The 18,316-nt window shown below is 42.5% G+C and overlaps 1 protein-coding gene across 1 annotated transcript; it reads left to right on the forward strand.

Annotated features, from left to right (window-relative positions):
- The first annotated feature begins 4,017 nt into the window (after positions 1–4,017).
- bmf1 (BCL2 modifying factor 1) lies at positions 4,018–16,641 on the forward strand. Its single transcript, XM_071498282.1, has 4 exons — positions 4,018–4,163; positions 6,166–6,362; positions 7,024–7,226; positions 12,002–16,641. Exons 2-4 carry the CDS (start codon positions 6,191–6,193, stop codon positions 12,116–12,118), a joined length of 492 nt encoding a protein of 163 aa, XP_071354383.1. The 5' UTR covers positions 4,018–4,163; positions 6,166–6,190; the 3' UTR covers positions 12,119–16,641.
- The last annotated feature ends 1,675 nt before the right edge of the window (positions 16,642–18,316 follow it).

Raw genomic sequence — 18,316 nt, forward strand, 5'->3', positions numbered from 1 at the left:
GTTTTTGGACAACAATGGAAGTGTATGACACACAGTAATAATAATATGATATTATGTAATAACATATCAGGGTTTATATACACAGATGATACTTGTTTGCTGGATCAGGTCATTGTTGGTGTTTGTCTTTTCAAGGGATTTGTTGACAGAAATAAAAATATAGAATATCACCAGCCTTATGTTTTACTGGAAATTTCAGTGATGGTGTCTTCTGTCTCCAACCAGACTACTGGAAACACAAAGAAGAGGGATTTCCCTTACAGTAGTCATGTGATGACCTCATTCACTGAACCTACAACACATTGCATTTTTAAACCATATATCTAGCTAGGTCTACACATTTCTCTTGAGAGTGAGTTTCTGCTGCATTTGTGATAATCTAGCACAATAACACGGGCCTTTCTATCTGAGTGACTTTGAGAGGTTTGGTCAGCAATCTGCAGACAGACAAAGGTGAATGTTTACCAGACAGCCCTTACAAAGGTGTCAGCACTCTCTGTTATGGCAGTCAGATCAGGTGTCATGGCTTCATAAATAGCCTCACCTTAACAATTTCTAAAACAGGTTGGGTTCAAGCACAAAATTACCCCACTTGACCTCTCCACACCTTCTTCATTGTTCAATTCATTATCACCTGAGAGGACCCATGAGGCGCTGTAGAGAGATGAACATTATTTCCAACTGTTTTCTCTTAATTTTACTATCATTTGTGACTGCTGTGAAAACTGCCATAACAGACACAGATCAGTATGTAAAGGTATCATTTAAAGGTATTAGTATATACAATGTACATGATAGAAGAGGAAAATGTCAGATACTGTATATATTAACCAGGTCATTTCACTTTAAAAACAACAGATGACTATCATGACCTCATAAACAAACCTAAGTCTATTCCCACAGGAGGTTTACATAGATGTCTACTTGGATGTGTTTGTGTGTGTGTGTGTGTGTGTGTGTGTGTGTGTGTCTGTGCAAAGCTAATCTTACAGCTTCAGATGCCGTTAGATTCTTTGGTCCTGATCAGACCTTGTTGATCCTGGCCATGTGGTCAAGTTAAAATTTCACAGATGATCCCAGAATAACAGCAACATGAAGGACAGAGGCACAAGATTACTAGGTGTCTTCAGGGCTTTCTCGAAGTTGAGAGGGCAGGGAATCAAGCTCCCTTTTGTTATCAGGTCACTGCTCCAGTATGGTCTCTGCCATTGGGTCAGTGTGCCACACACGTCTTGTGTAGCTGGCTCGCTGTCAGGATGCGGTTGCCATGGAAAATGTCCAGTTGGAGCAAATGAAATCCCTCCTTTCTAGTTTCCAGGCAGGATTCACATGCTGAGAGTGTTTTGATAGAAGACTGTGTGTTCGTGTGTGTGTGTGTGTGTGTGTGTGTGTGTGTGTGTGTGTGTGTGTGTGTGTGTGTGTGTGTGTGTGTGTGTCTGATAGATCTGTGTGCACATTCATATAGAGAATAAGATATCAAGAGGGAGAATGGGCTTTTGATGTTACAGAGGAAGTAGGGCATGTGATTGTGCAGCCATGTGTGTTTGTGTGCATGATTGTGTGCGCGGGTATGTGCACACACACTTTTGCAAGTGTGGGTGTGCATGCACTGCTCTTCAGAATCAGCTTTCTGATGTAACATAAACTGATGCCTGCCCTCTCTCCCAGGGTTCTCAGACGTCCATGGGAACTTGTTTATGAACACTTGCTTCCACAAAGCAAACAGCGTCACTGACAATGTTGTAGACTGGAGAAAAGAAAGCTGCAACTAATGCCCCCACATCTTTGCGCCTTTTGTTGTTTACAGTGCTTACTCATGCAAGAAGTGATCAAGTTTCCAATATAACAGTGAGTAAGGAAACCAATCCCCCCTTCCACAGTGCATCCCCACCTCTTTGGATGGGCCACAGGTGGGACAGAGTCCAAACCTAAGAAATCTATCCAATTCAGGCAGGACAGAGGAAGCAGATGTCCGTGACTTCTCACACAGCTCGTTGGTGGGACATGATCACAGCTGAAGGACAAGGAGAGAGCCAGAGGAGTTGGGGGCAGGGTGATACTCTCTGAGAGAATGCAGGATGTTGGCCTCAGCTCCATCTGTCCAAGGGTTTATTGATCAGTGAGAGCCCTGAAGGGAGGGGGCAGGTCACCAGCACCTGCCCTGCATTTCATAACAACAGGCCCGGTTCAATCATCCCAGTGTAGACATAGCTAGCTGCCAAACTACATGCTGATTGTAAATGATATAGAGGGACTAAATAAATGCACGTAGGTCTAAGACCTAATTGAAAAATATTTATGGCTTTTCATTTTCATGGACATCTACTGCAGATATCATGAGAAACACCGGAGATCTTGATTATTATCTGTGCATGTAGCAGTGGACATACAGTTTGTAACAGTTTATTACTGTATATATTTTTGCATTCTATTTTATGTTGTACAGTGTGTTCTTTATGCCTGATTACTTGCTGCTGTAACACAAGAATTTCCCAGTTTGGGATCAATAAAGTAAATCTATCTATCTATCTATCTATCTAATGTCTGCAATATTTGTGTTTTTAACATTCAGTGGGACAACCAGCCCTTTTTTGATAGAGTTTAATCTAATTTCTGATTCAACATCAATTAATTTATTTTCAATTCAATTTCTCTACAAGACAGTATATAGAGTAATTCTGTGATGAGATGACATTAAGCCTCTCAAGATGATTGTTATGGTGTCAAGGCTGATCTATATCAAAAGCTGTTTGTTTTTGTGACACAAAGAAGCTACACACATATGTGTACTCTGCTACAGGTGCCTAATTAGATTGATTAAGATCTAGGCCACTACCAGTGGGATCTCGGTCATTACCACCTGCAATGAATAAAAACTTGCAACTGTTTTTCAGTGAACAGTTTGTTGATTTAACCAGAACATATTTAGAGTTGTTCAATTTTTTTAAAATAAAATTAGATGTGAAAAATATGCTGAAATATGCATGGGAAAATGTTGAAATAAATTGGCACAATGTGATATTTTCCAGTTTTTTTGACCAGGACACATGAATCTAAAAACAAGTAAGTAAAAAGAACAAAGAAATCTAAGTAACCATCTGTCTAATATGCACTTAATATATATACTGCACAATCGTACCACAGTAAGTCACTGTATTATTACTGTAATCTATTACTTGGGCCACAAGTATGTAATACAGGGATAAGGGGGTAAGGTAGTACTGTAAGGAAAAACACATATAGTATTTTCTCATAAGACGACATAAGCTGTAGCCAAAGACACTAACATGAATGTTCATTAATAAACAATGATTCTGCATGTTCCTCACTCTTAAATGCCATTAAATGTGGAGAATGAGTACATCGGATAACCGAGAACCTGTGGCTTCGTACAGCCTACTCCTTCATAATGTCTTTAAATACTTAAGGGCAAAAACTTCCCGGTGACAGCAGCTCGCAGTTTTCTGGTCATGAGCACAGTAGCAGCGTGAAAGCAGTCTCGTGCTACGGGGAATTTCCCGTCCACGTGTCTGAATACGCGATACAGGAGGCGGGACAACAACAAACCCGCTGATTGGTTAGAGAGAGCGAAGGTGAAGCGTTCTTAAAGGGACAGTGTCTGCCTGTGCTGAGATCCAGCGCACTTGGCCGACAGAAACACCGCTGTTTTTAAGGAGTGTTATGCTGCATTCACGTACTCATCGGATAGTCTGAGACGTTCATGTGCATTAAGTCAAAAATATGGAAAGAATATGGACGCTACAAGGAAGATGTACCACATTTTATGGCTCAGAGCGTTAATACAACACACTTATAGCAGCCAAACTTTCCGAGTTGTTGCTCCGACTTGAGGGGGCGTTCACGTACATTTTCCTATTTGGAAACTCGTTTGTCCGATTATCCAACGCCACATGCACGCAGGGTTATTTACTAACTTCTCACGCCACGCCCCGGCGGCGGAGTCAGCTCGGAGCTGACGTCGGCGAATTGAAATCGGCCTGCTGCAGTTTTCCTCACAGAATGGAAGTGGTCGTGGAGGTGATACGGACTAAACTCACTTGACCTAGCGGGATATTGAACTCGGTGTCCTGTTTTTTTTTTTTTGTTTTTTTTTTTCTTCTCCTGAGCAAAAGACAGCCGTAACAACGAAGCCCATCTCTGTGGTAAGTTCCCCGGACACAGGATGAAAAGACCTGTTCTGGTGCACTTTACACCAGCTTGTCGGCTTTAACATTAAGAGACATCCGCGTCCTTAGGAAGGAACAACAACAACAACAACCGTGTTGTCGTGAAACAGCTGCAGCAACTTTGTTTCGATATTTGCCTTGAACATTAAAGCGCCGAGGCGCTAAAGCGGTACAACTAAAAGAGATATTTAGTTAAACTCAGCCTGCCATTCATACAGCACACATTTGAAATATACCGGCTTTCCCGGTTTACACGGCTCAGTCGGTGAATGGACTTCAGACTGTTGGTCTGTTTTTGCGACAAGTGTCAATGTCGTGTGTCAGCCTTTACTGAAATGTGATGACAACCCTTTTCTCCATAGATTACAAACAAATTAATGGATTAAAAATGATCTAATGATGCTGTAATTACATGTTTGAAGCGTGTGGTGTAGGCGTCTTTTACTTTATTTTACACCACTGCACATGTTTTTTTTGTTTGTTTTTTTTTTTGGCATTACGTTTTAAAATCTTTTCTGACACAATTCGGGTTTAAAACGTGATCGGTCTGTGGGTTATTAATGAAACTTTTTGATACAAATGTCTCTCACCGCTTCCAACTTTAGGGGGTCTAGTGCCATTTCAGGTCTGGATGTGCTTAATGTTAGATAAGGTGGAAATGGTGTGATGTGAGGCTCTCGATGCCGTTGGAGAGAAACTGTGTCAAATAGAGCCGCCTCACCACCACCACCACTAACCACCAACCCCACCTCTCCCTCCTTCCCCTTTTGTCAGGGTTAGTTTGTTTGCAGCAGGGGGAGCCACTGTCTGACACAAACACAGCTCTCTGCCTGACACTGTAAGGCAGTACAGAAAACAACCCTGGGCATATAGAGGTTGAGCCTTGGTTTTTCTCCTGAGTCTTCCATGTTCTTACTCTGTGTTTGTCAAAACAAAGCATTAAGTGGTTTTACACACAGGGTTTATTGTGAACGCACACAGTATATCGTGAGGTCTGGGCATGCTAGAGACAGGCAACTCTGCTTATGTTGGGTGAAGAAATTAAAACTCCTTCTCAGGGAGCTGGCAAGCTGACAGACCAGGGAAGGGAGAGTGGCTTAGGATTTTCCTCAAAGACTGTCATTACGCTTTTGCTGTGGACCCTAATTTGGAAGTGTGGTAGTAGTCTAACCCTGTATTACAACTCAATGGTGACTCGGGGGTTAGTTGGTTAGGCTACTTGAATTTCACCCATATTTTGATAACTCTTTGACCCACTGTATGATTCAGGGTTGAGTGGAGTGCATCATTTACATTGGAGAGATTCCCAAGTGCTCCTTGAGATTCATGTGGTACAATTGCTTTAATGAATCATAATAAGATTTGTATTATTCTTGGTGTCAAGTTTACATAATGAGTACATTTCATGTACTTATTTGTGCACCGAGGACTGATACTTGCAATGATTTTCTGTAAAAGTACCCGATATAAGTTGGTAATGAAGAAGCCAGGCTCCTGTTCACAGGGCTGCTGTGCACAGACAAGACGATCTACCTCTCATTGAACCTTGTCAGCCAAACACCCATTTATGTAAATGGGGCTCAACTGATTCTCCTAACCACAGTGAGTTGTGTGGTTTCATCACTGAGGTGAACAGAGCCATTTGTCTAAATAAGCACCAAGCTCTTTTCCACAAATGAAGGCAGATCATTTGCTCATTTTCTCTTCCCCAACTTGTCCACTGTGGTTTTATTGATTTGAGGGCACTCATTATAAACCAGACAGGTTGCCTATAATGATAATAAACGCTTTGGAGGAATGAACGAATAATGAATGTGCCTGAGATCATCTCATCAGGCCAAATGTAGACTTGTCCAAGGTTACTGTCATTAGTGAAGGAAACTTGGGATGCCTTTGATTTATGAACTCACTTGACGGCAGATGTTCTGTATTCAGCTGTTGCAATAACCTTTTCATCTTCTGTGCTGTTGATTTTAAGGTTGCTCATCTCATAGTGCCCCCGTATGGACGATGAGGAGGATGATGTGTTTGAGCCAGACCCCTACTGCTGGCGTACCACATTCAGGGAGATAAAGTGTGAAGACCGGGGCACACAGACACCTGGCCCTGCCCTGGCACTGAACAACGGCATGCTGCCCTGTGGAGTCACAAAGGAGCCCAGACCACTCTTCTACGGTGAGGCTGTTGACATGAAACTGGAACTTTGCGCTGTGCGTGATAAACGTGTTATAAAACTGAAGCATGAAACTGTTGTGTGAGATTTACTGTGAGAAATGGGTAACAATGTTGCTGTACTGATCTCACCCCTGGCGCCTGATAGTCGTGATCACAGCAGCTTTTATGGTCTGTATGGAGTGTAACCAGCTGCTTTGCTATTCAAAAGGCGCCAGACTGGCATTGTGACTGAAAGGACGTGACAGAAGTGCTCACCTGTGTAAGCAGCAACTATACAGAGAACTGATTATCAGTGACAGCAATGTTACATTGGCGCCATATACAAGTAATCATTCCAAAGTAGCTCTATAACAACTGACTCATCTCAGATCTGAGACATGCAAGGCCGTTGTGTGTGAGTGACTTATGAAACTCTAAAATGACTCATAGTGTTTGATTAAAATGAAATAGAACAGCAGGGAGAAGCTGGGTTCAAACTTGTGATCAAAGCCAAGCAAGTCTGATCAGTCACATTCAGGAACACTTGGCTCTTTGAATCTGTTTTGTCATCAGGATAATCATAATCACAGTAAAGAATGACCTATCAGGTGTCATTGCTGTGCCTATACCGAACTCCTTTGTTGTTTACAAAATAATAAATATCAGCCTTGACACTCCACAGGCAACGCAGGGTTTCGATTGCACTTCCCGGCACATTTTGAGCTTGTTGGGGATCAGGAAGCGAGGCGACAAGGAAGCGGAGAGGAGCGAAACGGGATGGAGCCGCTACCCCGGCAGCAGCCTGTGGCGCGCAGTGTGGAGGCCTGCATTGGTCAGAAACTCCAACTGATAGGAGACCAGTTTCACCGGGAACACCTACAACTGGTGAGGAGGAAAGACGCACAAACTCGAGACAGACACCTTGGCTTCTAGTCTGATAGCAGTAAATAAGTGTAACCTGCCTGTAATACCACCAGCAGTAACAGCACTGGCCTTCAGTTCGATGAAGTGCTGCGTGTAGACAGTCCTCCTGTAGGTGTAATAGATATTCCTCTGACAAATTTGACTAATATGTTGCTACCTGTAACTTCCACCAGGCAAACAGATCTCTTTCCTGTTATTTAGATGGGCCCTGGATAGGAAACTCAAGCTGAGATGGCAAAATAAAATGCATTGTGGCCAGGGAGATACACTATTTTACAAATCAAACTTGCACTGTGACGGCCAGTGTTCCCCTTTGGTTTGTCTGTGCAGGAGTTACATGTGATTAGTTTGTTGTGGGCTGGAGGCTGCTGGGTGTCAGTTGTAAACTGAAACTTTACTGATCTAAAACAATGTGATATTATCTCTCGTGAAAGCTCGTTATATCAGTGGCTTAAATAGGTCAAACTACGAGTTTGTACGATTGTGTCGTGCTGCTGATTATGCATATCACTACCACCATCAAACTAGAGGACAGTGTGTGCTACTGTGTGTCTTTTTGTGTAACTGCATCAGGTTAAGAGCACTTTGATAAAATCAGAGCAGAAAAAAAGTGAAGTCCACACATTAGCAACATCATCTACACACTTTTTTGTGTTCGTTTTTGGATCTCACGTCGATCTGGCAAAGCTTTACGGTGGGTCAAAAGTTTGCTCTCTTTTATTGTGTTTGCTCCATAATTGTTTTGAAGAGGCTGTGCACATGCAGAACTTTAGCCCAGCGTCTCACCCTCCCTCCCCTCTCTTCCCTAAAGCCAAAGACATTGCTGAACCAGGACAGCCCTTCCCCCACCTCACCAACCCCAAGCCCTCCCCCTGCCTCCTCTTCCTGTTTATTTCTCTCTCTCCCTTTCTCTCTCCTGTTTCCTCAGTGTGCTGTGGAGGCAAGTGGCATGGAGGATGCCTGGCCTCAAACAAAACACCAGCTCTGTGGTCAGGGTGACACTGTCCACTGAGTCGAGGTGCTCAATAATGTCACTTCTTCGTGGGTGCGCTGTAAAAACCGTGGCACACCGATGCCTCTTTCCCTGAACCATCAAAAATACGTAAACCCTCGGGAGACTTTCTGCACAGCACGAACGTCTCATTGCACAAGTTGTTAACGGTTGAACATATTGTACATATTTACTCATACATGCTGCACGTTTAAACCCACACATCCACACATACTGATACGTCCAGGAAAAAAGCAGAAGTGGCGGGAGTAGGTAAACATGTTGTAACCCGAAGCTCAGCACGTGAGCCCCGAGGGAAGCAGCTGTGGTTGCAAGGAGTCTCCAGTCAGCCCCTTCCCTCGGCAAGGAGCGGCCACAGGAGACAACCAAATAAGAGGTCTGTGCAGCCATAATCAGGGGAGGGGTGAGATCCAGAATGATGGTATACGCATATATACAAGGGAAGGAGGTTTGGAAATGAACCTCAAATGATCAAGTAACAACCATCATCAGTCGTCTTAAAACCTCCCTTTTGGCAAATGGGACCCTCCCTGCCCTGCGTATGATATACTTATTTTTTACTTGATAACGTGAGGTGTGAGACAGTTTCTGATTTTCTCATGCACTTATCAAACTGAAGTTATTTATACCCCAGCAGCTCAGCATGACTCATGTATTGTGACACTCGCAGACGCGCACAGACAACCAGACGGTCAGACAGGGCGGGGGGTGCTGTGAAGTGTGTGTGCGGCTGGGATCTACTGACGCACATCGGAGGCAGGCCTAGGTCAGGGGATGAGGAAGTGGCTTGGGCTCCTTTTGCTGGTTGAGTAAACAACGGCGAGGACAGTCAGAGTGAGAACAGCCCTGTGAAGTCACATCCTGTAGAGTTATATATTGTGATACTGAATGACTGATAAAGAGAATCATATTTTGGCCTACATCAAGAAGTGTGCAGGAAATTGTAAAGCCAACTTGCAGAATGACAACTGTTGACACTTGTCATTTAAGTGGAGTGTAACTACGTTTCTGCCAGTGTGTGAGTGTTGACTTTTACAGCCCAAGCACTGATGTGTTCTGGGATGTGTGATCCCTCTCTAATTGCGATTTCTGACTTGGCATTTAGAATTAATTGTATTGTGCGTGCATGCGTGCGTACATGCTCATGCATGAATACACCCATACTTGTTTTTCTGCTTTTTGCTGTCTCTCACTTCTCACTATCACACGGTCTGACAGTCAGTACAAAAACTCTCACTTGATAATAGTGTTACTGTTCATCACTTCTCATTCCTGTCTGCTGCTGTCAGTAGGTGATTGCAGTTAGTCAGTGCAGACACTTGTCCCTGAGCAATCCAAGTGCCGCTGGACTCCCATCGTCTTGATGGATTTGGGAGCTGAGAGTGTTCTCCATGGGAGCCTGTGGCCCCTGGCGAAAGGAGGGATTAGGTAGCAAAGGAGTGCTGGTGGATGCTGACAGATAAATTGCTCCTCAGTCAGAGAGGGCTGGAGGGGACTCTGAGGTCCCCAGAGGATGGCTGACATTAGCCGGCCCGCCATTTGAGACACAGCAATAATGACAGTCACAATGGCAGGAAGACTGCTTCAGCCGGCACAGGGGAAGGAGCAGAGTTAGGTTTCATCCCCATGTTTTTTTAAAAGAGACGACTCCTGGTGCTTTCGATAGGAGGTGTTGAAAGCAGGGTTGAATATCGCGTGTGTGTTTGTGTGTGCGTGTGCGTGTGCTTGTGTCTGAGTGTGTGTCTGCACACATGTGGTGTTTGTGGCTTTATCTCTTCACTGTTCTAGTGAGGGCATGACACCCTCTTCTTTCAGCACTTGTTGAGGGGGGAGGAGTGTGGAGCTGCACTGGAAATAAAAACACATGAGGCTGGATATTTACTTTTCATTCATTGTTCTGTGATGATTTTTGTTGATGCTGGTGTCCATTTGTGCTGTTCTCTATCAGCTAATACCACTGCTCTTTGTTTGTATTCTTCCTTGACTCCTTGTCTCCTCCCTGATGTGACTAATCCACAGTTTCTTGCTATCGGGGCCGGCCTGTTTGCTCAAACGATAAGGCAGAGCTTCTGAGCAGCTGGCTTGACAGACAGCCCGCATGGGACACTGATAACACAGTGATCGGGCTAGTGTCAGAGTGATGACACCGAGCATCTGGCCAGACTCTGCCGCTCTGTTGCTAGCTAAAATTAGATCCCAACTTTCATTTTGACAGTTGGTGGCGTGACTCACAACTAAGTTGCGACAAGCCTAAGCTCACCTCTCTCTCTCTCTCTCTCTCTCTCTCTCTCTCTCTCTCTCTCTCTCTCTCTCTCTCTCTCTCTCTCTCTTGATGGCTCCCTCAGCTTGATAGAGTGGAGGGCAAAAGGTCAGCGTCACAGGAACGTTCTGTTTCTGTTTATGAAGATTAATTGCTTCTCATGTAGCTTGTAGTAAACACGAGCTTTGCGGCCTGATAAATCCCTCTGCGGACTTGTTTTACTCCTGCAGCTTTTACTGTCTATTGTTGAAACTGGAAGCACCTTTAGATATTATGTATATTGACATACAATATACATATAATTTCACAATCATTGTGCCTTCCTCTTCTCTGATCCCAGAGCTGTAATTTAAAAGAATTAAGGTAAACCAAGTTGAGCCACACTAGCTGCCAACAGAGCCTCAGATGTATCGTGGTGAGCTCATGCTCCCTGTGCTGCATATAAATATTGCCCATGTTAATATAAAGCAGACGTTAAGCTATTACAATGTCCTCATCAAAATATCCCCAGGCAAGAGTTAAATATGTCATCCAGTCTGTTTTTTTTATGTCTTGATTTTTCTTTTGAACAAACAGCGGGTAAGAGTAAGTGAGTAGTGAGTACACATGCTGGTTGGAACCTGGCAAAGCTTATGCAACACCACGCAATGTTCAGCACAAATTGATAAGAGTATAGAAACCCAGTGGCTTATCACAATGGCTGGTCCCTGGCTGGTAACTAGGTCAATGTTTGGACACTACCTCATCTAATCTCTGCCTTTGGATAATTCACCAAGAGAAGGTAGTATACTTTTCTGCATTGTCATGAAAAACTAATCTCAAGTTACTTTACAAGCTTTACATTCTGAAAATAGAAACAGTATTATCAGGCGTGGTGGAGTCTGCCTTTCGTCTGCAGATGAGCTGTTGGACTACTGTACCTGCAGTGTTTTCCAGAGGCTCCCTGCCTCTCATCAAGGGCTCCCTAATCCCATTTGGTGCAATTATCTTATCTCAGCTTCTCAATGGCAGAGATAGCATTATCCCCCCCTAATCGCACACAATCCAATTGGCTCGCAAACCTGAGAGAGTCTCCTCCTGCGCCACTGGCTGCTGGTCTCTGCCAGAAAGATTAGAAAAAGTGTGACCGTATGATGAATGTGTTTATGGCGTGGAATGTCTACTGGGAAGCCCGGATTGTGTAGGGATCCCGCACACAATGAGAGGCCTCTCTAATAAGCATTGTTGGGGACAGACTGTTGTGAAAATATCAGCACCGTTCTGGTGTCTGGTTTTGTCTCACCCTCTTCTCAGTTGACCCTTTTCACTGTGCTCACTGTCAATCAAGGCACATCACAGCCAACACACGCGAAAGCTCACACTGAAAACCCAAACCAGAGACTATTTCTAGCACCTGCTTGAATGATTGAGTTTCACTAGCGTACACTAACTGACATGATGTTTCGTCTTTATTTGTTGTTTCAGTATCATCAAAACCAAAGGAACCAGGGGCCGCTGTGGTGGCGCCTGGCCGCAGCTCTGCTCAGCCTTCTGTTTGACAGAGGGTTAATTGCTGGAGGAGGTGGAGCAGGACGGAGGTGAGGGGAGTCTTCCACTCACGTCCCTTCCCTTCATTTCTTTGAGGAACTGGACTCCTAATGGCACTGTCAAATCTAACACGGGTCTGTTTTTGCCGGGGGGGGGTGGTAGAAAGGAGACAAAAGGTCACCGCGGGACGGAGACAACCAACTTTTATAAAAGGTCGTGTGTTTGTTTTTTTTTTCTTTCCAAGAAGATGCCATGATGCTCCGAGATTCCTCTACAGGACAATGTTCATATTTTGGTATACGTGTGGTGTAGTAGTTTTGTACAGTACATTGTTCTTGTTAAATTTTTTGCACTTCAACATGTACCCATCTTTGATGACCTCCACAGACCCTGGGAATGCCTTATTCAGTGTCTTCTGCCAGAATGAGTATTGAGCAATTTTGACAGGCAAGATGAGATGGTTAGGAAATGTGGTGTGAGGTTTTCTTTTCTGAAGTTTCCCAGCTGACCAGTCAAGTTGATTTACTAATTTTCCAAAGAGGCAACTTCTCAGAACAAAGCATTTTGCACCCCACCTCAATGGAACATTGATATTTTCTTATTTTCTTTATATGCCTTTTTTTCGTTCTCCTCCATTTTCTTCGGTATGGTATTAAGTATGAACATGATCCCTCAGTATCATTTAAATCATTGGAAACAAAGCAAAGTTTCATGAAAAAGTCTGCACACCAGGAAATGTAATCTAAATATCTTTTAAGATGTACACTCATTGTTTTTTGTTTTTTTTTGATGGCTCGGGGAGTTTCAGGGCGGAGTGCAGAACTGAACGTCACTCACAGGTCAAACAAGTCTGGTTACTCAACAAACCTGCGTACAACAGCATTCAGTCAGACTGAAAGCAAGCACTGGCTGATGCTGTTGTCAATATTTGGAGATAGGATTAATGACACTGCAAACACATAAAAAAAGAAGTACAAAAATTGTGTTTAGCTGTAATTGATAGGTGTTACATTAATTTGCAAGACCTTTGAGCAGTAACAAACAACCCAATAGCGAACGATTAAAAGTAATGACAGTGGAATCACTGTAAAATCAACACATTGTACAACATTTTGAGGTTTTGAGTTTAATTCTGTGTTGCCATTTTATCACACTGATTCAGTTTTCTCATTAATATCCTGATGGTTCAGGGGTGTTTGTTACTGTGCAGAGCAGTGGGTATCTTGCCAGTCAATCTAATGCGTATTACTTAAAGTTACCAGTGGGTTGCTGAATGGTGTCAGTGATGTAGCACACTGAGTAGATATTTAGATTAAAGTAATGGTGTGCTGACTTTTGCTTGCAAGGAAGAAAACTTTTGAAGGTCTAGCATCGTGCACTAAATTACAACATTTGAGTCAAGCACATTGTTTGCTTTTCAGATAAGTAACATGTTCTTTCCCTCCAAAAATAACATAGCAACTGCCATTATGATGTTGATATTAATTTCACCAGTTACTCAGTTTTCAGTTTGGCCTCGTTTCCATTTTCAGTCTCCGCTACAAGTTTTCCCTTGGTGTTAGATGTGTTCTTTTCATGTGATTGTTTTCAGACCTCCATGCCCTTGAAGTGGAGCTGTGGATCCACTGATTTTGCACTAGACTTACACCCTTCAAGAGTTCAGATTGTTACCAAGCTAACCTCTGTCTTGTATGAAGGTTTTCAGTTATGACTTTTTTTTTTCTTGCCACAACATTTCTGATGTACTTATTCCCATATCCAAGACAAAATAATCATCTCGACTGACCTGACTGAACACAGTCTGGAATCGGGGTTGGATATGGGTTCTGAAAATTTCATGTACCAGTGTTTCAGGCTACAAATAGAGTGACAATAGAGCCACGTGCCTCGATTGAAAGGTTTCTAAGTCCTGGTTTGCTTTTCACAGCCTGTGTGTGTGCTCTGAACACCAAACAATACTCCACAATCAATCTGTAAAACAGAATCTCCTCCTCTCAGGCTACCTTTATAGCGTTTTACATCTTGTGATATTCTGTTGGGTGGTCTTTGTATTGTCTTTGGTGCTCAGATCCATATTTGGGACATTGTTAGCATGTGTAACCACCACTGACTCAGCAGACAGTCTCTGAAATGAAACAGAAGTGTAAAAGACTGTAATTATTGTTGAAATATGAATATGTTTAAAGACACTGTTGCAGATGCTGTTTGTTATATTTTCCATTGCTGAACCCAGGCCAATGTTTGGACCCAAGGAGCAGTACATATCAGGGGTCTGTAATTACTTGCTCCTTACAATGTGTCAGGTTTATCACTGCATAATTAGGGTTTCCTCTCATTTTCTTAAAGATGTCTCAGGGACAGACTTTGTAGGCTACTGGTAACCTTGAGAATCTGTTACATGGTTAGAAGAAGAGCAGTGTTTTCATCCATTTCTTTATGACAAAGCCTCTCAGAGGTATTGTTAACTCTTATTTTCATTTCAGTTAAAATTTCCTCTTGTCCAATTTCTCAGCACACACATTAAGGTACAGTTTGACTGAGGAGTCTGAGGCTGACTTGCTGACTGTGGTGGTGACGGGGAGTCTACTGAGCATGTAGTACATAGGCGTGTGAGGTGCACTGAATGTGGTTGTGGTTATAGTTTCCTGCGGATCCTGAACGCTGAGCCAGTCCCTGTAGTGCCCCGTCTCACCATTGGCTCTTGACTTCCTCTTTGTGCTGCTCCTTCGTTACGTGGGTATTGTTCATCGGTTCATTTTCTTTGTAATTTATTTTTTCCTTCTTATTTATTGTTTGTATATTTGCCCATTTCTACTGTATACACTTGTGTGTGCAATTACTCCTTTTTTTTTTCCTTATTTTTTGGTCTTGGACTTGTATATTCTTAAGTTGTTGACTCTGTGCAGAGCAAGTTGGCCTGCATTGTGCCTGACATTGCTTCATGTGATAATGAACCCACAATCTACATTTTTTAGTATTATTCACCCCTTGTAGGTTTAAAAAGGGAGCTTTAACAAGTTTGTTTTTTGGCTTCCCTAAAGACTAGCAGCTATGGTTGCTTTGTATTCATATTGGTACTTTTGGAAAGTAACCAAAATGCATTTACAGTGACCACAGTTGCTGCTCTTCACGGTGAAGAAAACAACAAACCTCTTACAGTTACCTTCCAGGCCTACAGGAGTGTGTGTTTGATACTGAAAAAAATAGATTTTGGGTGGAGTATTTCACTTAAAGGTTGTGATTTTCCAGGGATGGGCCCAACCAATTCAGACTTTTTTTATTATCTTCCACCACCCAATTCCTCTAGTCATCATGGTCAGATTCACAATATGCGGTTTAGAAAAGCAGTAGCTTCAATACAGTTCAATGTGACCTTTCCCTTATATTTACTGAGTCATCACCCTTCCCACCCACTGCTAATGATACAGATGTCATTAGGAGTGCTTCAAAACACACATGAAAAGGTTGCCTTCATATTCCTCTCAAGTCACAGGGCGTTAGTTTATATGTTCAATTCTTTAATCTTGATCATTGGGTTGTAATCAACATGCACTGGAAAGTACTTTGTATCGGGAGATCCCATGGGTCCCTTATCTGTCTTGTGTTAATGTATAGTATACACTCTGGATTGTTTTCTTGGGCTAATCTTGCCATGTGTCAGCTGTATATCTGTGCATTGACCAAGTAGGCTCTGGAATGATGGCCTGTTTGCTCCAGTGGAAAGGGTTACAAGCCACCACGGTGCCCTGTATAATTTTGTTAGAATGAGGTTCCCAAACTGCACTCATCTCATTATATGTGAGAGTGAGTGTAGAGAATCCCGAGAGTGGGACATGTATTTTACGGAAACCGCAGTGTCTTGAATTTTGTAGTCCACTTTATATAAATTTGAAGTTTTTGAGGAAGGTTTTGATTTTGAATTTTTTTTAACAATAACATTTCTTCTTCATGATCTTTCTTAACTTTTTTAAAATGTATTTTCTTATGAAAAAAAAAGGGTCTGCTTTTATAAGGACAGTTCATGCGTGTAAAATAATTTTTAATACGAGTAGGATCCTTTTGAAGTCCGTGAGATCAAGGGCATTTTTTTTTTTTAAATAAAAATGAACTTGCAACATTCCTTGCACATCTCATCGTGGTGTATAAACAAAGCCAAGCAAACCAAAATATTTCATGGTTGTGGTTAATTTGGCTCGTGAGCTGATAGCTATGAAATATCTGCCCTTCTTTAGAGAACAGATAAAGTGTAAATGTATTTCTAAAACCCTGGAATATGCCTTTAACTGCTCAGTTTCAACAAAGTCTTGATTATCACACACTCTCTGTATACCAAGAAATGAGACCCAGCGAAAATGTAGCATTTTTGTAAACATTGACTGTGTGTTTTCGAGACTCTACTGTGCACTCATTTTTTGTGTTTATATATATTTTTTGGTTGTTGATATACTACGGAAGTAAAGACAATTTGTTATGTAGTGCAATATGCTGTACATATGGAGCTTTGCTCTACAAATCTTTTTTTTCTGGATTTCTTGTTGTTTATTGGTACTTTTTTCATTAAAATTTTATTGAAGGTGTCTAGCTGTATCAAGTTTATGTTTGGATGACAATATTACATACAGCATCACAGTTGGCTTCAGAGGACCAGATACTACAAACCATGGCACACGAGCTATTCTTAAAGGAGCTATCTGTAAAGTTTTGCTATTGCTACATAGTTAACAGTAGCATCAACAGCTGTTTATTTAACAGTCTTGCCAAGAGCTTCAGCCATTGTTCCATTTACTAGACAAGAGGGTATAATACGTCCTCTGAGCAGCGCTACTTCTGTGCTACAGTGACTCGGTATCAGAAACTGATAAGACAGTTCCAGACAGTCCAGAGGTACCTGTAGCAGAAGAAAAGAAGTGATAGAAATAGGAGCAAAACAGGAGGGTTGCTTTCCACCTCTGAAGGCAGCTCTGGGCTAGTAAAGGGATGAAGTTTGATGATGAACTCGCAACATTTCGTCTAGACTGGTAAATAAACAGCTAATAATGCTAACACTGACTATGTAGCAATAGAAGAAACTTATAAATAGCCCCTTTAAGACAAGGAAAAGTCACAGTTTTCCTCAGTATGTAAGAAAACATATAAGAGAAATGGAGAAATCCCACCTCTACATATAGCTAAGGTGCAAAAGGGTTATCACAAAAGGAATAAAGCTTACAAAAACAGAATTCTTGCACTTGCAATTCTTGCAGTCTTTAAAACCTGAAAACCTTTGTTACTGTTTTTCTCTACACCAAACTAAGTTGAATGTAGTGTGCTTGTTCTCGGACAAAAGAAAAAGCAATAGAAGAAGAATTAATTCCCTCCTTTGCTCTGCTCCCTCTCTTTTGAGCCTGAGCTTTTATTTTAAGGAGGTCTCCATTGTGGAAGTAAGCCACTGATGGATTAGCCAAGTGTCTGAGGCTAGCCAGGCATTTAAAGCTGGCCAGGCGTTTGGCAGAGACTCTGCCCATCATATCCCTCCTGCTGCTAGGTCATTAATTTAGTGGGACCAGTGAGGCTTCCAAAACTTTCTAATAACTGCTGTCTGCACACCATGCACACACACACATACACACACACACACACATACACACACATATCTATATAAGCAAGTGTTGCATGACAACTGAATGAGCCCATGCACAGAGCAAACGAGAAGCTTTACCTCACACTGCATTACTGTCACTTCCTGAAGGGTTAAGGCTGCTGAGCCTGCAGATTAGTTACACTACGGCATGGATGCCCTCAAGACATAGTAGTGATTGATTACTCTTGACACACATAAACATGAAATTTTAGGGCTTACTGCCTGTCTGTATATGCTACAAAGTCTTCTCTCAGTATTTAAAAAAATCTAAATTCATGTGTGTGGGAGATATATTTTAATACTAGCCCAAGATAAGTGTTTATGTACTTTTCTAACAGTGCACTGACAATGACACCCAAGATTTTGTTGCTCTGACTAGACAACTCGAAGTCTCCTCCCCCAGGGCTGACGCGTGGCACTTCTATTGTGGTACATGCCAGGTACAGTTTCACGCTTCACCGACACCTGACTCACCTGTTTGGCCACTAGCAGAAAAAAAAACTCCCTTGTCTGTAACACCCCCCCCCACCCCCCACCGACCAACACAAACACATGCACGCAATGACGGAGTGTGACAGAGGATGTGGTTGAAACAGAACAACAGCTCCTACTCCAGTCACGGTTGGCTTAGC

The sequence above is a fragment of the Trachinotus anak genome, unplaced genomic scaffold, assembly GCF_046630095.1.
Source record: "Trachinotus anak isolate AG129_WGS33_773 ecotype Australia unplaced genomic scaffold, CSIRO_AGI_Tana_v1 ptg000015l, whole genome shotgun sequence".
In the NCBI taxonomy this organism is placed as follows: Eukaryota; Metazoa; Chordata; class Actinopteri; order Carangiformes; family Carangidae; genus Trachinotus; species Trachinotus anak.

Bases quoted from the DNA above. Each gene is read 5' to 3' on its own strand.
- bmf1 (XM_071498282.1), top strand. From the start codon at position 6,191: ATGGACGATGAGGAGGATGATGTGTTTGAGCCAGACCCCTACTGCTGG. The intron at 6,363-7,023 runs GTGAGGCTGTTG...GACACTCCACAG, and splicing joins GCCCAGACCACTCTTCTACG to GCAACGCAGGGTTTCGATTG. The intron at 7,227-12,001 runs GTGAGGAGGAAA...TTGTTGTTTCAG, and splicing joins ACCGGGAACACCTACAACTG to TATCATCAAAACCAAAGGAA.